Source organism: Acipenser ruthenus, chromosome 29 (assembly GCF_902713425.1).
Source record: "Acipenser ruthenus chromosome 29, fAciRut3.2 maternal haplotype, whole genome shotgun sequence".
In the NCBI taxonomy this organism is placed as follows: domain Eukaryota; kingdom Metazoa; phylum Chordata; class Actinopteri; order Acipenseriformes; family Acipenseridae; genus Acipenser; species Acipenser ruthenus.
This window is the reverse complement of record NC_081217.1, coordinates 847,544-870,498: the sequence shown is the minus strand read 5'-3', so window position 1 is coordinate 870,498 and position 22,955 is coordinate 847,544. Positions and strand designations below refer to the sequence as shown.

At 45.1% G+C, this 22,955-nt stretch overlaps 1 protein-coding gene across 2 annotated transcripts; it reads right to left on the bottom strand.

The window, feature by feature from the left end:
• Positions 1 to 29: 29 nt before the first annotated feature.
• Positions 30 to 22,158, bottom strand: LOC117431435 (matrix metalloproteinase-24-like). 2 transcript variants are annotated; one of them, XM_059003640.1, is made up of 9 exons: positions 21,812 to 22,158; positions 11,284 to 11,432; positions 10,797 to 10,913; positions 9,965 to 10,278; positions 9,200 to 9,361; positions 8,198 to 8,412; positions 5,920 to 6,058; positions 4,092 to 4,358; positions 30 to 2,863 (listed from the first exon to the last, which is right to left on the bottom strand). In XM_059003640.1, exons 1-9 carry the CDS (start codon positions 21,935 to 21,937, stop codon positions 2,523 to 2,525), a joined length of 1,830 nt encoding a protein of 609 aa, XP_058859623.1. In that variant the 5' UTR covers positions 21,938 to 22,158; the 3' UTR covers positions 30 to 2,522. The 2 variants fall into 2 exon arrangements, with proteins under 2 accessions (XP_058859623.1, XP_058859624.1); XM_059003641.1 differs by having other exon boundaries at positions 9,974 to 10,278; positions 21,812 to 22,157.
• Between the last annotated feature and the right edge of the window lie 797 nt (positions 22,159 to 22,955).

Sequence of the window (22,955 nt, the reverse complement as noted above, 5' to 3'; positions counted from 1 at the left end):
GCATGAAATCACACACAAGACACATCGGAGAAAGTTTTTATGACGGCTCCCTTTATTTTTATTGACAAATTGATTTGAAATACAACACGGTGAGAGAATCCTAGATACATCACAGTGTAGAGTTAAAAAACAAACAAACCAAGGAACCAAAAGCTAAGCCAACACCTTGCTGTGTTCAGTACGAGTGACAATCGCAACCACGTCGCTTGAAAAGGAAGAAAAGTGCTTTGTTTTGGATGTACTTCAAATTGTTGTTAGCAAGGAAATAAAAACACACACACAAACAGCTGAAGACCGCTCACAAGCCCCAGCTATAAACAGTGGGTGTTTTTTTGTCTTTTTACCTTCCTGATTTTTCCTTTTTTTGCTGATGTTAAGTAGCAGTGGTGAATTCAATAAACATAATGATATATGTACAAATTATCAGAACTAGAGACTTGTGTTCGTTCATTATTGGGCATGGGACGCTGCGGGCTGAATTCTCAAAGCTATTTACTCCAGTTCGTACACAAATAGCACATTTTATTCAGAAAGGAGAAATGCACCCAATAAAGGTATCAACCCAGAAATAGACAACGAAGGCTTTTAATTCAGAGGGTTGAATGAAGTGTTGAGTTGTTTCTCATTCCTTTCAATTGGTGGGTTTTTTTCACCCCATTGAGAAACGCATGATGCTGCTTTATAAAAACAAGCCCCTAACTTCACAAAGCGCTTAGAAAAAAAACCTTTACAAGTGAGTGAGTCTCTGTGAGTGAGATTACATTATCAGAGGGCGCTGTTATCAATGACACTGGTTGTATTTGTTCAGTTGTTATGTGTAAGTTGGCCTCAGTCTTTTGAGCTTTGTTACAGGCAAGTTGTTTAACAAATCCATGCATTAAAAATCTTGCAATGGAAATCGAAACCTATTGTTTGTTCTCGTGTATAAAAAAATATCTGTAGAATGAAGCAAGGTATCTTTTCAATTGTGAAATAAACAGAGCAGTGCTTCTGGTTACTATGAGAAACGTGGAGAGGAAAGCTTTGTTCCACTGTCCCTTTCTCCACTGGGGGGCCCGCAGGTTCACTCAGGAAACGCTTGAACGCACGCAGCTCTGTTTAAAGGACCTGGTTCAGGTCAAGCTCTCCTTCAATAGCTTGGGGTTTAATGGAAATCGTTGAGTTACTGCGGTCTGTGCTGCAGGTTACTGATAACAGTCTTTACAGGAACTCTGGACCGCTCTCTATACCTTCAGCATTTACCGAGGTCTTGTAAGCGATAAACCTCAGAGTCTTTATGTCGTTGTTTAAAGCAGCCTTGTTCTTTTTTTTTATCCTCAATCTCAAGTCTCAGTCAAGGAAACGCTGGCAAGCCGCTATCAGCTCCTGCAACACTCCGCAGTGATTTCAGCGTTCAGCGATCTTCCTCTGTGATACCTCAAAAAAGACAATGAGCAGTTCATCTAAATCACTGAACTAAATCACTTTCCTGCTGTGCTGTGGAACCGATTTATTCTTCCTGATACAAAGACAAGTGATGGAAACATTTATAGACAAAAGTTATTTTAAAAAAAAGTTTTTTTAAGGCTGCTTTGATATAGCAGTTCTTATGGCCCCACTTATTCCTGTTAATAAATCCTTAAGGGTATTTATCCCTATAGGAATTCAGAATGGAGCACGTTGATCACGGTTCCTAACAAAAGCCTTCGGCTACTGGCAAGTGATACTAACTGTTGTACCACCCACACTAATACAAAGAAAATCCTACCCCCCTACCTCCCACCCCCATTCAATTCAATAACCAGCTGTTTCTGACAAGGTCACCGGCAATGAAAACTAGCAAGCTACAGTTTATTCAAGCCTTACAAGAGTCCTGGTTACTGAACTTAAAAACAAAGTCATTTCTGAAATCGCCCATGAGTCATTACATTTCATAGAAAACCTCATTTCCCTTTTATGATCCATGAACAAACTGTATGGAAAGTTTCAATGCTCCATGGCAAATCCCTTGGGTTTCCTCTTCTATGGTCTTTCTACCTACTGTTTTTGTTTAGGTCTCATTTGAATTGTTTCACATTTTTTTTTAAATGTTGTTTATAATCCATTTCCAAGTTGACTTCTGAGAGACAGAAATGAAAGCGGTCCACAGAAGAATGCTGGTAGCGAGCCTTGAGAACACTCAGAGGTGCGCTTCTTCCTTTCAGAAGGTCCAAGAAGAAGGCGTCGGAAAAGTGGACAACATGACCCGACACAGGATGGCACGCCCCAGAAAAGAGTAAAGAAGCAAGGATGGCGAGGCTGCTCAGCTTGCACAGGTCAGCCCCCACCCCTGCTGTGTGTTTCTGCTCATGCTCAGTACCAGAAGCACAGTGAATTCCCCATGATTCAATCAGTCCAGGGTCTTTCATTAGCTCCTCCCCTCCCTCTCCCCTCCCCTCCTCCGTTGGTAAGGTGGTAGGGGCATTTCAAAGGATGGCGTCCAGTTCACCTGCAGCGCTCGTGACAATCTATGAAGGAAAACGGGTCCACCCCTGGTGAGCCTGTCATACCCACTCCTGCACGGGCCGCTTGTAGTAAGTCACGTGCTGCTGCTGCACGCCTTTGTTCTTGAACTGGAAGATGGTGTAGACCAGGACCAGGATGCAGAGTGAGAGGATGCAGGGGATCACCACGGCAATGGCGTTGACCGTGCTGGGGGCGTCGTTGATGGTCACCATGATGTCCACGTCGTCGTGTGGGAGGTGACGGTCTTTGTTCTTCTCCACCATCGACTGGTCGCAGCCCATCCAGTCCTTGAGGATGGAGCGTGGGTACCCCGACTCCACGGTCAGCTTCTGGTTGTCGAACTTCCAGTATTCCTTCCCTTTGTAGAAGAAGGTGTAAACTAGAAGAAGGACGAGAGGGGCATGCTTTAGTTAGCCTGATATTTTTTAGTAACCTTTTTAAACCTCTCAGCTGGTTTGCATTCGGTTACTCGCAGCCAGTTGCATTTGTACCTTTTTACCCAGAAAGCATAACATCTCTAACCCTAACCCAACCCAAACCCAACCCTAACCCAACCCCGACCCAAACCCAACCCCAACCCCAACCCCAACCCCAACCCAAACCTAACCCTAACCCAACCCCAACCCAACCCCGACCCAAACCCAAACCCAACCCCAACCCAAACCTAACCCAAACCTAACCCTAACCCAACTCCAACCCTAAATCTAACCGCAACCCTAACCCAACCCCAACCCCAACCCTAACCAAACCACAACCCTGACCCAACCCTAACTCAACCCAACCCAACCCCAACCCAACCCTAACCCCGACCCTAACCCAACCCCAACCCCAACCTTAACCCAACCACAACCCCAACCCAACCCTAACCCAACCCAACCCAACCCCAACCCAACCCTAACCCCGACCCTAACCCAACCCCAACCCCAACCCAACCCTAACCCAACCCAACCCCAACCCTAACCCAACGCCAACCCAACCCCAACCCCAACCCTAACCCAACCCCAACCCCAACCCCAACCTCAACCCAACCCCAACCCCAACCCAACCCAACCCCAACCCCCAACATGCTTGTGCAGTTGATTTTACCTGCCAACACACCTGTCTCTTTTTCCCCTAGTAAATATATATTTATATAAATAATAATAATAATAAAACACCAGAAGGATCTCTATGGCATGTCTTAGAAGAGTAATGCTGAGCACACATGCCTCTGGTTCACAAACAGTAATGCCGAGCACACATGCCTCTGGTTCACAAACAGTAATGCCGAGCACACATGCCTCTGTCGACTGGGGTTTATTTTTATAAAGTTCACATCAGGAAGCTAGCAGGGTTAAGCTGGTAAGCTCCTCTGTGGCATCCAGTGCAGTAGGCTGTGACACTAACGGCAGAAATGCTAATAGTTCTACTCAACAGACAGCAGCACTGCTTGTTTGCCAGCTTTCTGCAGCACCAGCTAAAAATATCTCCAGTCCCATGACTAAGCGAGGATAGCGACCGGCCATCTGCACGTCTAATAGTCAGATTCTTCAAACTGAAAAGCGCTAGTCATTATAATGAAGGAGACATATTTCCTTGACATTAGAAAATGCCGGTGCGATACTCACAGCCTTCCTTGCTGACAAATGCTCCCTGGGGTGCCTCCGGTATGCCTTTCCAGACGGTGATTGGTTTGGGGTAGCCGGGGTCGGCTGCCCTCTTCTCCTCGTTGTATCTCCAGTACCTGTCCCCCTTGAAGAAGTAGGTCTTGCCCACGGGCTCCCAGCGCAGGGCTGTGTCGATTCCCTCGCGTGGCAAACAGCTGCCCAGCTCCACCAGGCTGTGGGGGTACCCCGGCTCCGCGGTCACCTCCTTGAACACCCAGTATTTGTCACCTGCAAGGACAGGAAATTGATTTCACAAAACAAAAGCGACTTGGAAACCTAAAGAAACACCGAATGGACCCAGAGGGTCTTGCTTTCAGGGTCCATGTTGAGGTCATTGCTTTTTTTATATAGTGGTCGCCAATTATTTTTATTGTTTTCTCCCTAATTTATAAATCCTTATTATAAATCCTTAGTGGATATTGGATCACAAGAAACGAGGCCGTGAACATGGGCCAGTGTGGACCAGACCCTGTTCTGAGGACTTGAACATGGGCCAGTGTGGACCAGACCCTGTTCTGAGGACTTAAACAATGGGCCAGTGTGGACCAGACCCTGTTCTGAGGACTTGAACATGGGCCAGTGTGGACCAGACCCTGTTCTGAGGACTTGAACAATGGGCCAGTGTGGACCAGCCTGTTCTGAGGACGTGAACACACACTTTGAGTGATTGAGAAGAACTGTTGTTATGTAGCATCAAAGGTAAGACTGGGAGGAAACTGTAAGTCTAGCAGGCAAACATTTCTATTAAAGCATTTGTCAGTATCAGGAACATCAAAATGAGTCATCCTGGCTAAAAACTAGCAGCTCCCTCTCAGCAGCTTCATGCTTGTGCAAAACGGGCTTCTAGAAATACAGCAAAAACTCTGTCATCGGACTGCAACTGTGATATTATTTTTATGACTTTCTCGCTCAAGACACTTCCTAACAAACATACAGTATCAATTACAACACTTTTACCTTTAGATACAAAAACACACAGTCCTGCGCTGCTCTGTAAATAGTGATTCCACATTCTTCACAACAGCAGGGCAGAAGAGCTCTGCAGACGAGCAGACAGGTTAACAAGGGGCTCTTAAGAGGCAGCCTTGAGCTTCGAGAGTAAGGACTGGGGAGCGTAGGGGGAGAGCGTTGGGATTTAGATTAGAAATCACCTTTATTTCACTTATAGCACTAACCCAATCTCTAACTTCATTTCTCTAAGACTTGACATGAAATCAGCGGTGACTCATCCTTTTCACAGAGCCGCCCCGTGCAGCTTGCAGTAAATTCATGAACACAGAGCCAGCTCCGAGTGCCACAGGGAAGATGAGACAGGCTCACACTGAAGCACACGGCACTGCAGAGAGTCTGAGGCGACTGCCGCCCCGCCTTGAAAGGGAAAGCTGGGATTTCTCAATGCGTGCTGGACAGCTAAGAAAGAAGACAGCACTGCAGCTAGCAGGCTACCCCACATCAAGAACCCGCCACGTTCATTTACTAAACCATCTGATCCCCCTTCATTTAAACCATCCAGTGCTACCCGTTTACAGCGGCCCCGTTTGCATGCATGGTCAAGTCAGAGTAAAGCTACCTATTTGAGGGATCAAAATCCTCTATACATTCTGCAGGTCAGCTCTGCACAATTGCAAAAGGATTCCTTGCCCATGTAAAGGTATTTAGGTAGTGGACCCTACTCACAAAGCTTTATCTCACAAATCATCATGAAGATATGAAACCAATACAGCAGCAAACCCTCCAGCCCCAGGGGCTTTCTACAGGAATGTCATCAACGAAAACACAATAAGCATACCTTTGAAGAACACAAACTTTCCATCGGACCTCTCGTAGGCAGCGTCGATCCTGGCAGGGAGTCCTTTCCAGAACTGCTCGATCTGCATGGGATAGCCTTCCTGCAGCCTGTTGTTACGCAGCCGCCAGAACCAGCGATCCTGCAACACAGAGCAGGGAAAAACACTGTCTTCAATGAACACACAGAACAGGAAAACACAGTGAAACAGAACCAGCGATCCTGCAACACAGAGCAGGGAAAAACACTGTCTTCAATGAATACACAGAACAGGAAAACACACTGAAACAGGACCAGCGATCCTGCAACACAGAGCAGGGAAAAACACTGTCTTCAATGAATACACAGAACAGGAAAACACATTGAAACAGAACCAGCGATCCTGCAACACAGAGCAGGGAAAAACACTGTCTTCAATGAACACACAGAACAGGAAAACACATTGAAACAGAACCAGCGATCCTGCAACACAGAGCAGGGAAAAACACTGTCTTCAATGAATACACAGAACAGGAAAACACATTGAAACAGAACCAGCGATCCTGCAACACAGAGCAGGGAAAAACACTGTCTTCAATGAACACACAGAACAGGGAAACACACTGAAACAGGACCAGTGTCTTCAATGAATACACAGAACAGGAAAACACATTGAAACAGGACCAGTGTCTTCAATGAATACACAGAACAGGAAAACACATTGAAACAGGACCAGTGTCTTCAATGAATACACAGAACAGGAAAACACATTGAAACAGGACCAGTGTCTTCAATGAATACACAGAACAGGAAAACACACTGAAACAGGACCAGTGTCTTCAATGAATACACAGAACAGGAAAACACATTGAAACAGGACCAGTGTCTTCAATTAATACACAGAACAAGAAAACACATTGAAACAGGACCAGTGTCTTCAATTAATACACAGAACAAGAAAACACATTGAAACAGGACTAGTGTCTTCAATGAATACACAGAACAAGAAAACACATTGAAACAGGATCAGTGTCTTCAATTAATACACAGAACAGGAAAACACATTGAAACAGGATCAGTGTCTTCAATTAATACACAGAACAGGAAAACACATTGAAACAGGACCAGTGTCTTCAATGAATACACAGAACAGGAAAACACATTGAAACAGGACCAGTGTCTTCTATTAATACACAGAACAGGAAAACACATTGAAACAGGACTAGTGTCTTCTACGATTTAGAGTTATTAAAACCTCCCCCGTAGTCCCTTAAATGAATACGTGGCTGACATTTAATTAGTCACTGTACCTCTTTTTGCCTTTGTAAATCCTTCCATCCCCCCCCCCCCCCTCCCCCCCCCCCCCACTGTAAAACAGGGCAACAAGTCAGCCCGGGGGCCTGGTTTAAAGACGCTCATTATTTCTCAAGTGAAACGTATTTAAATAGATTTAAAAACAAAACAACAACAAATAATAATAATAATAATAATAATAATAATAATAATAATAATAATAATAATAATAATAATAATGAAAAGGCAAGGACGCTTATTTTGGATTTTGCCAGATTTGTTTTTCATTAGGCTGTTCCACAGGGAAATAAGAAGCTAACCAGCTCGTTATTGTAATTGAAATGTGTTCTTCTGTGCTGCCAGATTGAAAAAAAAACCCAAAAAATTAACGAAAGCGCACAGCACTGAACTCATTATTCCAGTGGATTGTAGGGTTGCACTCCGTACAGCTGTGAACTAATGATACTACCGGCAGTAATAACCCAACCCTTTCTATTTCTACAAGGGCTTGGAGCTTTCAGCTTCCCAGCGGCGTGTCATTACTGTGATATATTCAGAGAAGAGGGGAGGCTGAACAGCAGCACTGTGTCACAGATCGATGTGAAGGAGCCAGTTGACCCCATTTCCATTCACAGGACATAGAAAATAACCTCAACAATCTCATAGTGGGGGAAAGGACTGCGTTCTCATTTTCTCAGTGAAAGGCCTCGAGGAAAAGATTGTGTCTCTGGAAGCAGAGGTAGCTGACAGCAGTGTCCGTCCGTCATAATCCAGTCTCGTTCCAAGACGACGCAAACATAACTACAGCAACACCAGCCTGTTAGGGGAGGCACAGCACAGAGCTTCCAATTTCAAATGAATTCAAACTGTGACCATTATGAGGGGCTAATAGGATCTGTTGTTGCCTTCTAATATTGCTTACAGTCATCCCATATACTTTATAATACCCTTACGGATGTACTTCTGGGAGGACTGGGAGGGGCTGCTGGGAGAAGTGGTGCTCTCTCACCTTAAATACGAACATCTCCCCCCTGAACAGGGCCACAGTGTTGAAGTTCCCATCACAGATGTTAGGCTTGGCCCCTGGAGAGTGGGGCCTGTCCCCCGAGGGAGGACGTGGGGGCCTGGACTGCCGGTCGTGTTTCCTTTCTGAGTTGGTGTGGGATCGACGGGCCGGTAGAGTAGGCAAGGGCCTGGTGGGCTCCAGCATCTCAGCAGGAGGGCCTGAAAAACAAAAACACAAACTCTGTGAGTCATGCTCTAGCAGACCCGGGTTAATAAAAGAGTGCAGTGAGGATCGTTGTGTGGCGGTGTTGTCTCCCAATGGTTTCCAATTGGACAGTAAAGTTCACGGTTGATGATCAAATCACATCGCCTGCTGGGGTGGGTCTGCACCTTGCAATGATCCTCCCTGGGCTTGGAAACAATCCCTCTTAAAAACAAACTCAGGCTTGCAGCAAAACTGCACATTTCTGTCTTGACGCTGGAGAACGCAGATCAGAAAACCACTAGGGGGAACGTTGAGCAGAAACACTTTAATATTCAAACCACAGTCAGGGGACTGTGGGATAAACCTGAGGAAAAACGCACTCTTTTTCAAACAGCGTGGAAGACGAAAGAACAGAAAAACAATCAAATTAAATAAAACTCTCATGAGAATGTGCACCTCGTAAAGGCTGTGTTTGATTGGGTTATGTTATTAAATTCCTCCCAACTAAATCCCACTAGCACTGCATCATCTGTATCAAAGCTGGCTTACTGAATGGTATTAAAGAAATCTTCCTGGATTTACCCAAATCTGCATTTTCTTTTTGCCATTCCTGGCGTGTGTCTCGAGGTTTGATTGACTAGCTCCATTTATTAGGGGAATAATAATTTGTTATTGAATGGGATGGGTTCTGCCTGGATACTGTATATGAGTTTTATCTTCTCACCAAAGTAAGACAAGGATTCCTGAAGGCTTGCTAATTCCCACTTTCAGTCACCAATCACAAGACACACTTTTACAAACCATAGATCTTCTGGATGCCCTGCAGATCGTCCTGGGGCAGCTTGAAGTTCTGCGTCTCCATGTACTGGTAGAAGGGAGCCATGATGGCGCTGGGATCATTGGAGTGCTCTAGACCCAGGGCGTGGCCCAGCTCGTGGACTGCCACTAAAAACAGGTCATTTCCTAAAAGAGCGGGGAGAGGGACACAAACAAACACAATGCCGTTTTCATTTTCATTTCGTCTTCTGTTAGTTATTATTATTTTATAAACAATATTTCGCCCACTCCCCCCACCCCCCCCCCCAAAAAAAGCTGCTTGCACAAAGAAAGCAAGATTTCACACGACTGCAGATCGAATCGGATCCACGCGAGAGAGCCTGGCAAACACACTGAAGAGAAGCTTTTGCTCGTTGCTTAAGACGGAACTGAGAGGGAATTCAAAGGGTTTTCCTTTCTTGAAGTACATCAGTGTTTTGTATAAACTAAAATACAAAATAATCTCCACTGCGTTTTACTGCCGGCACGGCTGCCCTTTCGCGATTTAACTTTGTTATTTATCTTTCCATAATATAATATTAATACACAGCCGAGATCTATATCCAGCATTTGACCGGTTCCTGCGCATTGATTTCCAGTCATGTCATTCAAGAGAAAAGCCTATGGATTATTACGCGTGGTAGCAGGCTGTGTTTGATTGGGTTATATGCTTCCTTCCCAATCTACTAATAGGGACGACATCATCTTTTTCACAGCTGGCCTATTCATGTTAGATTGAAAGGAATTTACCACGATTACCGTCGTGATTCGCGTTCCCCAGAGTCCACGGCTCGTCCGAGTCGAAGTGCGTGTCGCCTCCGATCCCCGGACCCGGGAAATAGGCGTGGGCCAGAAACCCCCCCTCCCCGTCAAACGGAGAGCTGTCTCCATGGAAACCCGAGGCGAAGAAGATCATGATGTCCGCCTCCTTCCTCTCGCTCTTAATCTCGTGATAGGGGACCTCCTCAAACGTCAGCGGGGTCACCCTCTGCCACACATCGAAAGCTTGTCGGATAGCTTTCCGGGTGTCAAGCTCGCCCACCTTGGGGGTGTAGTTATGTATGCTGAAAAACAAAACACGTTTTTTGACTTAAAATGAATTCAGGTCAGTTTCAAAGCTAGATCTGTATTCGTGGACAGTAAGGTGTTCAGCCTCCTGCAGGAGTCAGGCTGAGCCTGTCCTCTGCTGTGCTGTGCTTAACAACTGATGTATTCCCTCCTGCAGGGTAACCTTGCTTTGTTAATCCCACCAAGACAATTCAGTGCTCAAAAAGGCACTTGAACGCAAGACTATACAGACATGCAAGAAATCGAGCACTTTGAAAGGTTTTAGAATGAGCTACCCTGAAGGACGCAATTCTCCGGGTAAGTTAGCAGAAGAGTCTACCCTTGTGTAATGTGATTTTATACATCGTGAGTCCGGTCATCTATTCCAAGCATCCTATAGCAGGACCATAGCAGAGTTAAGGCCAAACATATCAATCAAAAGCCAACCCCAAAGAGTCCACTGCAGCGCTTCAAACCGCTGAGCGACTCACACCTCATTGACAGCAACAGTCCAGTCTCCAGGAGAAGCTCCTACCTGTAGGTGATGTGTTTCTGTCTCCATTTCTGTCCCGTCAGCGCATAGCGTTTATTCCTCCTTCTCCGGCTGATCCCAGGGTGGTCAGGCACTCCGCACCGAGGCTTTCTCATCCACCTGGAGAAACGAGAAGAAGATCCAGCTTTCTGGTGCAGTGTGCGGGAAAGGAAGGGAGAGAACTGGGCTACGACATCCGGGAGCAGGGCTTGTGTCTCTCGCCCCTGGGCTGTATCAATAGGATTCATAATGAGCCTGGTAACTATCGACCCTGCTACGACATCAGACTGGTAAACATGCCCACATATTAATTACCCTGCTTTTCTGTTCTGGATATTCATTTCCTCCACTTGCATGTTATGCTTTCTAGTCCTATCCTCTCAGTAATTTGGGTTAAACTAAACTTCAATCTGCTGAGCCCCCACTAACAGACTCCTGCTCGCCCTGCGTACCGAAGAAGGGAAGCAGAGGACCAATAAAGAGCTCTTACTCTATCGTTGTCTGATCCAGCACACCTGTCACAGGTATCCCATAGAAACGCTGCATGGCAGCGACGGCAGACTGCATGGCCTTCTCGGACCGCAGGTCAGATGTCCGGATGTCGTGCGGGAGAAGGTAGCCGTAGCTCTTCAGCCATGTCTGGAAGGAAACACAGCGCAGGGACTCCAGGTCAGGAAGGATGTTTCTAAAGTGTCAGGTGAAGGGTGGAGAGGGGGCTGCATGGCACAGAGGGCTCAGCCCTTGTGATTCCTGATGTTTCTAAAGTGTCAGGTGAAGGGTGGGGAGGGGGCTGCATGGCACAGAGGGCTCAGCCCTTGTGTTTCCTGATGTTTCTAAAGTGTCAGGTGAAGGGTGGGGAGGGGGCTGCATGGCACAGAGGGCTCAGCCCTTGTGTTTCCTGATGTTTCTAAAGTGTCAGGTGAAGGGTGGGGAGGGGGTTGCATGGCACAGAGGGCTCAGCCCTTGTGATTCCTGATGTTTCTAAAGTGTCAGGTGAAGGGTAGGGAGGAGGCTGCATGGCACAGAGGGCTCAGCCCTTGTGATTCCTGATGTTTCTAAAGTGTCAGGTGAAGGGTGGGGAGGGGGCTGCATGGCACAGAGGGCTCAGCCCTTGTGATTCCTGATGTTTCTAAAGTGTCAGGTGAAGGGTGGGGAGGGGGCTGCATGGCACAGAGGGCTCAGCCCTTGTGATTCCTGATGTTTCTAAAGTGTCAGGTGAAGGGTGGGGAGGAGGCTGCATGGCACAGAGGGCTCAGCCCTTGTGATTCCTGATGTTTCTAAAGTGCTCAGGTGAAGGGTGGGGAGGGGGCTGCATGGCACAGAGGGCTCAGCCCTTGTGATTCCTGATGTTTCTAAAGTGTCAGGTGAAGGGTGGGGAGGGGGCTGCATGGCACAGAGGGCTCAGCCCTTGTGATTCCTGATTCTCCTGTTCGTACACAAATTACACATTTATTTTATTGAACCAGGATAGAACTCTTGAGATATACATCTAATTTCAAGAGGATCCTGGCAAGAGAAGACAGCAAGAAATAACACATTATAAAATCAATGGCAAAAAGAGACAATCATTCAAAACAGGACAAAAGCACTTAGAAGAGGCATAAAAAAAACGCACTACAAAATAAAAGCATGAAATAAAACAATTCCAGTGGACATGATCCTGGCCACAGTCCATATTTACAGGGGCTACAACCCTGGTCAGATTGAAAATACATAGTTATGATTTGAAGAGGCTGTTTTTATGTTCCAAGGCAATGAATTCCCAAGATGGGGTGTGCTATTCATGTGTTTGGAGGTCTGAACTCGGTCCCCAGTGGAGATCACTCCACATCACAAAACAAACAGCACGCAGTTAGTTAGTCTTTGCTTGAGCCCAGGACTGATTGCAGGGGGGCAGTTCAGGTCAAGCCTGCAGTGAACACTGCCTGCAGAGCTGTGAGGGGCAGCTCATCAAACTAGAAGAACTAAATCAAGCAGACCCATGTTTCCGCACTGTGCCTGACTGTAGACATTGTTCCTCAACTTCCACCAGCACTACAAAAATAAAGCACACAGAGAAGACAGTATCTGCAGAAGAGCTGATTTCTGCAGCGTGCCGATTGGAGGAGCACGTCCTGTCAGCACGGGGCATTAAACAGCGCTAATGGCAAAACATATATCATTACTCCCTGAGAGACATCATAATGTGATCACGGCAAGAGGAGGAGGGGGAGGAAAATCTAAAAGGAGAGGCTCATTCAGCACATTATTAATCACGCAGCAGCAGCAGCAAGCTGGTGTCCCAGAAGATAACAAATGTATTATTCTTGTGAAGAAAAGTCTTTTTTTTAACTGTTGCCAGGACAGAGCTGACCTGACCCTTTAATAGTAGAATTAAACACAGACACACACACACACACACTGACACACACACACACACACACACACTGACACACACTGACACACACACACACACACACACTGACACACACTGACACACACACACACACACACACACTGACACACACACACTGACACACACACACACACGCACACACACACACGCACACACACACACTCACACACAGACACACACACACAGTTCTAATCTGAGCACAAACCCCCCGTGGTTTCCATCATTATTTTTTTATAACACGTAAGCAGTTACTGTACCGGGGTGCCATTCATCATCCGATAATAAACACACACACGCAGCACCGCGAAACAGATGTGTGCAGATCTACAGAGCATGGGCCAGATAAAAACATGCCCTGGATGTGTCCACGAGGTAATACAGCAAGCCGTCACAGTGGAAAAGTTCTGTGCTTTTTCCACTATTAAAAATATCAAAGAAATCTTTTAGGAAGCCACTTTTTGAATACATTTACAGCTGCTGGCTTCCATAACTCCTGCACAGCGCTTTGAGATGGTGGTCCGGAGGACGCGAGTGCTCATCTCTCCCGAGTCAGTTCGGGGGTTGCTGCGGTGAGCCAGGTTGAATAATAATTGGACATTCCAAAACTGGGAGAAAATTGGAAAATGAATAAAAATAATTGTTAAAAAAAAGAGCCAAACAAGACACCTCCACAATGAAGCGTTTCACCTCACTAGGTTGATTTCCTTTCTACATGTTTTAATAAGCAAGCGGATCTGCTAATGAGAACGCAAGCTGCAGTTATTCAAGTGGGACCTGTTCCAACAGCAGCATGCATTCACAAGCATTTCTCTCCTTCTTTTCCTATTTTAATTTAGACCCTCATAAACGTTTACTGCTCCACGCTATGATAGAGAGCCACATTCAATTATCTTTTCACAGGGAAAAAAAAAAAAACATTTGCGGAAATGAAAAGTCCATGCAATAAAAGGAGGGAGGATGCACCAGCATTTATTACGCCTCAGTTACAGTGATATTTGAGCTACAGTACTTTGAGACTGAGCAAGGTCTTTACACAGAAAATTCAATTTGCACCATTTTTTTAAAATATGTATTTATTATCATTGTTTATATTGGCTCCTTTAGTTCAATTATGAATCATACACCAGCTGGTAATTATCAGCAGAACACACTCTTGCTTCATATTTATTTCCTGTGATGATTGCTGTAGGGTTAGCTTTACTACACATCAAAACACTATCCAGTCGTATATGGGAGAACGTTACGAAGCTCAAAGGCTATTATGTGTACATCTCACTGGATTGTTTTTGTTATATTAAAACATTTGGAGAAAAATACCAATCTTCTGTCCAAAAGTCCTCCCAGGTCCCTTCGGTAAATTGTGGATGTGTGTTGTGTGATAATTATGTCACCGAACATCTGTCATCCTGGCAGGTAATGAAATTGGTTAAAAGTGAAATGTGTGTCTGTGAGGAGGGAGGTGACAGCAGAGAGAGGGACAGCGATGAAGACAGGCTTTCAGACAGAGAGTGAAGACAGACTGATAGGCAGGCAAACAGACGGACAGGCAGGCAGGCAGGCAGGCAGGCAGAAAAGATTGCTACAGATGTCTAAATCTAAATTTCTGACGTGCTTTTAAACAGAGAGTCTTAAAAGGCACAAAGCAAAGGGAGCTGGTATTATATATTTCTCGTACAGTAGCAATGGCATTCGTATAAACATCTTTCCTTATCAACATGGCTTTTCTGTGCGCTTTCTGCTTCAAACAACTGCTATCGACGACGATAAACTAAACAATATGCTGTTGAAACATAACAACCCATGGCTAATCTTTTCAAGCCACTCTATATAAAAACACAAATAAACGTATAAGCTTACATTTCAGTGCTACAATTGCATTAGCTTTCGAGAAACTGCGAGGGGGGGGGGGGGGGGGGGGGGGGGGGGGATGGGGATGGACACACCCCTGACACCAGCTGGGATACAATTTCAAAAACACAGTGATTCAACCCTGGAAACCCACGCAGCCGCTAACAGCTCAGGGGATTGAACAGTACTGCAACAGATGCTATACGATAGCAGTGTCGGATTTGTTTTTACAGCACCCCCTGTACTTCTGTCTGAGCTCTCCCTCCCAGTTTCGAGAAGCATCTCTCCGTGCTGTTCTGTGTGTGTCAGCCTGGCAGAGATGATTAGTACAAGGACAGCACGTACTAATGCTGAGTCCACAGAAAATGACAGTCCAAAGAAGCCGGGCTCTACAAATCTGTAATCAGTAAGAAAGCAGCATGGAGCTCCTCACCACAACATATACCAGCGAGGCCACTCCTCTTTGCTGCTGTGCTGGGCTGGGCTGTGGAAGGTCATGCGTTTACGAGTTTGATTGGATTACCTGGTTTCTCTAAATTAGTATCGCACTCCTACCATTATCCCCTACAATCTGGAAGAGGAAAGCCAGCAGGACTGGGTAAGATCAGGGTGACTGATCATTATGGGGATGCCCTGCAGAGCTCCCCCTCCCCCTCATCTCGTTCCTCAGCCTCGGCTTGTTCTAGGGTCTGCTTTCAAACGCACTGGCAGGCCCTGACTTCCAGCTCCAAGCGGCCATGTACCCAAATAGATTTTTAATTACATTCCCGTACTGTTATTGTCACAGTTGCCATTAGGGTGTGATGGGTTACCATCGGACAAAAGACGCATCTCTCTGTTCTGTGGACAGCTCATTAAAGAACTGTCCATTAACCCAGCTTGCAGTATAACAGCACAGCAGAACTGGTGGCAGAGCACAACACTTCAAGTTGCACCTTTGCCTCAAGATCAATTTGTTTTGGGGTGGCTCAGCACTGCTGGGTGCTTGCGGGTGCCATCTTCTGCCATGCAAACAGGACAGACCGCTAGCACGCTGTGAGAGCACGCTGTGAGAGCACGCTGTGAGAGCACGCTCTGAGAGCACGCTGTGAGAGCACGCTCTGAGAGCACGTTGTGAGAGCACGCTGTGAGAGCACGTTGTGAGAGCACGCTGTGAGAGCACGCTCTGAGAGCACGTTGTGAGAGCACTGTACACTGCATCAATGACTGATGATTGAAGAAGCGAGGGCTGATCGTTGATTGCCAGTCAATCCTAGTCATTGGTTACATCATCTCATACATCTCCTCCCTCTCCTCTCATGTGACGCTTCCTTTGCTCTTTGCTCTTGAAGCTTACTGCAGTATTTCATAATGAAAGCACAGCAAAGTACAGAAAAGTGTAGTGAAAGAAAGCCTGATAACAAACACGGCTAAGCTCTGGATAAGGAGGGGGTTAGGAGATGCAGCTGATGCAAACTTGAAACACTCTGCTCGCTGTGACTCTACATTTCTTCATGAAACAGGAGCACGTCTGATTTGATTTCAGCTGAATCATGTGAAAGGACTTGCTGCATTTCTCTAATCAATTCTTCCTAATGTCTCCCGTCTGGCATCTTTCATTTCCCTGCAGTGGGAATGTATGTATCTCTACACAATGGGTTCAATGCATCTTCCACACTTGACCAAACTACAGTTCAAATAAACCCCAAGGGGCTGTAAAGTATTGGAAAGTGCAGGTAAGTAAGATACAGTAGCAAGCACAAATTGGGTAGAATAATTCACTACATTTAAAGGGAATTCATAGTCCTGCAATGAATTTCAATGAGATTAGCAAACAGTGAAGACCATATTACGATAGTACTGTGACCCAGTGCTCAGCTCTCTGCATGTATAGATGTGTTTTTACCAATGGAAAAACCTGTTTTCATGCCGCATGCCTGTTTTTCAATTGAAACTATTTCACAGCACAATGAGCTGCTGTTCTTTGATTGAATACAGTGCAATCCCTGGCCAACTACATCCATCTGACACAAGAGCATTGCTTAGCAGCACAGGTCACCAGAGTCCATCCATTTCATAGTGATATGTCACCTCAGCTGGGTTTAATATGAGTCCTCCCTAACCCTACTCAGCACTGGACTCTCGTGAGCTCCAATCAGAAACGCTGACATCATCAACCACTGACCCGCGCTGGAGAGTGGCTTACATTAATAAAATCTACTTGAAATAGCTGTGTGATATAAACACACACTGTATACACACGGAACCTGGACATGCCTCCTCGATTCTCTTTAAAGCAAACTCCTGCCTCAGCTCTGTTCAACTAGACAGAGGTTTGAAAACACAAGCACCGGCAGTGCAACGTCACTGTAATAAGGACGTCCCTTCTGTAGCGCGAGGAGCTGAACTTTCATTCATACAGTCAGCGCTCATGCTGAATACTAAAGAGGTTGTCTATGCAAACATCAGACCATTGAGCAGATGAGGAGGACCATTATATACTCCAGGCTGATAAGCAGAATGAAACGATGATCTGCTTTAGGAGCTGAATGGAGGTTTCAATGGTTCAGTTAAACAATTAAGATCAGCCAGTGTTGCCCAGCCCTCCTGCTCATTGCTCCAGCTGTACCCTAAATAACTAATAATAAACCAGTTTCTCCTCCTCCCAGGGCTTCAGCAGAGGACTCCGGACTGGTGCACCCCTGCTATAGAGCATGCCAGTAGAATCACAGCCACTCACAAGGCCAGTGCCCTCTGTGCCCTGTGCCCTGGTTCGGGATAGAGTGCCGTTGTCCATTCTCTCCAGTTCCACATGCTGTAAACTATAACGCAGCACGGGCAGCATTATGATCTCACACCATGGTGCACTCTTGAACCTCTCCTTCTCTGGCCTGAAGCAGCGGTTCAGATGCGAATGCCAGTAAACTGGGACTCTGCGAGCCTGCCAGGAATGCCAATGCCAGACTAGCAGCAGCAGCTCCACAGGCAGACTTTAACAGCAGCAGATTTACGAGCGAATGAAAGTTTTATAAAGTCAGGGAGCTTGCAGGTCTGCAAAATACATTTAAAAAGATTTACAGCAAAACAAATGTGCACGTCCATTTGACTGGCTCGCGAAAGGGCTAACCGCTAAACCTGCACTTCCAGACGACATTCAGTTTGATCGAGACTATATCAATCAATCTAGATATCGATTGATCATTCAGCTGCCTGAATGCATTGCTGTTATTAAACTGTTGTGTGTTGTTTATTAAACATGTTTAACTTTTAGTTGCACGTTTACTTAACAACACACAACACATGTTCATGTCTCAAATAAAATATAGCAGCAATAATATTCAACTCATTTCAACTGCTCAATTGTTGCAGACTCCTCTTTTCAACAAACTCTTTACCTCCTTCAAAACTTTCTGTACGCAACACTTGAGAATAATATTGCAATTAACAGAGAGTGTCATTATACACAAGGGGCATGGTACCATTGTTATCCATTGGAAAGAATGGACAGTAAGTTCAGCACCACATGAAAAGGTATGACACCACGACCTCGATCAGCAGCATGCAGTAGAATAATGTTGCATTTCATATCAAATGCCCATGCTGAGTTTTATCAGCAGAAAAGTGGTAGCCAAGATATATCTTTCAATAGGGTCCCTATGACTGGCTGTGCATTACTCAAGAATATGGGCTAAAATGCAAGACCCCTGGCATTACACCGAGCCCCAGCACACATGATATCATACCGGGAAGCAACAGCAACTTTTCCACCTCTATAGCTGCCTTTGAAACATCACAATGTACGTATTAGTGCTGGGAGTATTTGTTTTTTGGGTTATTCTGACCCCCCCACTGCCCAATACCAGGGGGGTGATGGAGAGGTTCCAGGTCACAATAAAGCAGCATTCATTCATGTCATTTGGGATTTGGATAAGCAAACCCAATGTGATTTCACAGTTAGGCACCAATGCATCAGTTTGTTTGCTGGTAAGAGGCTAACACCGGACAGGCACTTAAGACTGGCTGCTGGTGGCGTCCCGCTTGTCTTCTTTATGCATGGTGTCCCGTGTCCTGCCATGTCTCCAGCTCTCAGGAATCACATGCCGATGACATCATGAGCGTGAGCTGCCATGTGCTAATGTATTCACGCAGCCTCCTAAAAAAGCACTGCAAGAGTGTTAAGAGCCTCATCAAAAACCCTCCTGCCTTCACTGCTTAATCACATGCATTGTGAAATAAGAAAATGGAAGCAGGCTGTGAGGTTATTTGCTAGCAGCTACTGACAGTGTGTCTGGCAGCTTTTTCATTGCATAGCATGAAATATTCAGTGTTGCCAATCTATTCATATAACAGGTTCTCGGCTCTGCAATCTCCCATTCATTCGCTCCCCCGGTATACTGTGCATTCAAAAGGTGTGACCACACACTTCAGCCATCAATAGAACTTGCTTAGATTCGTGCGTTTTTAGATATGCCTCTTCATTGATTTACAGTTAGATTCATGTGTTTTTAGATATGCCTCTTCATTGATTTACAATTAGATTCATGTGTTTTTAGATATGCCTCTTCATTGATTTACAATTAGATTCATGTGTTTTTAGATATACCTCTTCATTGATTTACAATTAGATTCATGTGTTTTTAGATATACCTCTTCATTGATTTACAATTAGATTCATGTGTTTTTAGATATACCTCTTCATTGATTTACAATTAGATTCATGTGTTTTTAGATATGCCTCTTCATTGATTTACAATTAGATTCATGTGTTTTTAGATATGCCTCTTCATTGATTTACAGTTAGATTCATGTGTTTTTAGATATGCCTCTTCATTGATTTACAATTAGATTCATGCATTTTTAGATATACCTCTTCATTGATTTACAATTAGATTCATGTGTTTTTAGATATGCCTCTTCATTGATATGCAACCCCCTCATATAAACACTGGTCACAGAAATACCTAACAGCTGGGTCTTTGTGTAATATTCTGCCACGCAGAACCCTCTAAGGCCCGCGATAACCAAACCTGAACAATGCAAAAACACACAATGCAACACAATGGACAGGAGCCACGTGTCTTGGCTATAGAACAACCTCAATCAGGTCAATAGCAGGTGAATGTGTGTGCGTTTGTCAACACCTGCTTTACCCTTCCAACAAAAACACAAGGATCGTACCAGGAGCAAGCGAGGCATGGATGCCCCCACACCAAGGCAAGCTCAAAGCAGGAACTATGCCAGGAGGACACGAGAGCAAGCAAGGCGTGCACGGCTGCCGTGCACAGAAACCTGCAAGAAGAGTGCTGCTGAGACGAGACAAGGAATGCATGTCTCTCTCACACAAGGACTCTGCAAGACTGGACCTGGCTGCAAGGCTCTGTGCAAGGCATGCATGCCACCCTTCCTTGTCCCTATGCCACCCTTGCGTAGCTTTTAAACGTGCGTGTTACAATCCTTGCATGCTCATTTATTTATTGTGGTATTGGTAACAAGCAGAAAGAACGTTACAGTTCTTTGTTCTAAAGAAAGAGTGTGCGTGTTCTTTGTTCGAAACTAAGCAGAAATGCGTTCCCCCTATTTTCTATATCCTCGGTTCTAATGCAACATATCACCAGTGCCCCCTTGAGCTCTGAAGCGGCTATTTGCTATTTCCATACATTACAAATCAGCTATATTTGGAATCCAGCTGAATCTCTTTGTTTGGGGGGGTCTTAGCATTAGATTAGTTCAGTTTAGTATTACCTAATATAAAAGAAGAAAAAAAGCCCTTCATGGTATATAATGTTAAATATAAAACAGACACTGCTTTACTGCAGCGATGCATTTCATATTATTGCTGTAGAGCGGTGTTATATATTGATAGAGAGAGTCTTTTTGTATTTTTTGTTGTAATTTGACTTTGCAGCACCCAGATTCATCTGCCAACCCGCATAACAACATACTTCTACACGCTTTAACGAGTGGATCATGTCAGCCCATTGTTTTTATTACAAAATGTAAAAAGAGACTGTTTATGTAATGTTTATTTAATTGCAGGCGTCTGGTCGATGATTCGACATTATAACCATCACACGTTGTGTTTGCACGGCACTGAATCCAGCGATTTCAGCGTGCTTGGGTGTCGGCAAAGCAAACGGACCTCGATGTATTACTACGCAGCCACAGAATACAACGTATTTCTTTTGTTTTTGTCACCCCCATCAAACACAGAAGCCGTCACATTGCATCTCAAATGCACAGCCGCTTCCTGTTCTGTATAAACATTTCAAACACATTCGCCATGCAGCGAGGTAACCTGCGTTCCGATTGACAATTACAATGTTATTAAAACTGAATAAGGCGGGCGCATCATTCTTCAACGAAGCTCTGCTTCTGTGCATATTATTATTATTCCCCAACAGGAATCCCATTCAGATCTATCAATGCAGGACACGCTACTGGATTTTCCTGTAACCATTCGCTGTTATTGACTGTGTCTATATTCATTTACAATGTCTTGCAAATCCCCTATTAGTATAATCTATCTATCTATCTATCTATCTATCTATCTATCTATCTATCTATCTATCTATTTCTCTCCCCAAGCATTTTATGCAAATCATCTTTTGCGAGTGGAACCTCATATTACACTGTACATAGTTTCTCTATTATTATTATTAGTATTATTATTATTATTATTATTATTATTATTATTATTATTATTATTATTAGTGCACCAGCAGCAATGCCCACGGGGCAGTTCTTCTGCATGCTCAGAAAGCAATTGCATTGAGACTCGGTGTTTCTTCTGACCTACCTCCACAATGAAGGTCTTCTCCTCTCCGCACACTGACACTACCCAGAATAATATATGAAAATAGCAGGTTTTCCAGCAGAAACCCGGGAGCCCAGCTTTCCTCCGCTTTCCTCCCATCCCAGCCATGCTTGATCCCGTTATTCCCCGCTCTGTGCGTGTGCAGTTGTTTTTTTTCTTCTTCTCCTGCTTCCCAGTCTTCAGGTCCTGTCTTTATTTCTGGGTAGAACGATGCTCCTTTATTCCCTGTTTTTTTCTGGTTTATTTTCACTGCAGACCAGCCACTAAACTCTGTCCCTCAGTGCGCAGACTCGACTCTTAAAGCTGCAATGTTTCTACAGTATAGAGACGAGCCTAGCAACTGGGCTGTGCAATACTGAGGCTCTCTGAGGTAAGACGTTCTCTGCTGCGCCACAGACGCGTGTTAAACTCAACGGCTAAACGCTCAATTGAATTGCGTTCTGTTGCACGTAGTTCAGGTCATTTTTAATATGCAAAACATTTGATCCCCACTTCTTCAATTCATGCAGTTTCTCCAGAAAGTGACCTAACACACAGATGATAGGGGTGCCATGTAATTCAAAGAAATGCAGTCAATCATCTCAGATCTCTATGCCCATTAGGGTTCTGAATACCCAATCCTAACCCTGACCCTAACCCTAACCCTAACCCAGACCATGACCCTGACCCTGACCCTGACCCTGACCCCAACTCCAACCCTGTACAATAGAACATGAAAACATAATGAACAAACTAGCGGAGGCCATTTGGCACTTGTGCTGCCATTGCCCTTCTTGGCAGAAGCCCTGCGGCGCGGTTGCTGATCAGCTGGTGAACGGGCAGCACAGTGATAATCACCAGGAATGAGAGGCAGCAACTCCCCCCCCCCCCCCCCCCCCTTCTAATGTGTTTTTCCATGAGCCACATTTAACAAGCCAGTGTTGTGCTTTCTTACTCCTGAATGACAGCAGGTTTTCAGATGCACGATATATACAGTATGTATGACAGGAGATCAATCCCTGTGGAATACCACGTGGCAGAGACGGGCAGCCTGTCACTGTAGCCATGGGCAGAGCATTCGGAATCCATAACTGCAGCCATCCAGGCTGTCTCCTTCCCTAGAAACGAGAAATTAATGGCAATAGAC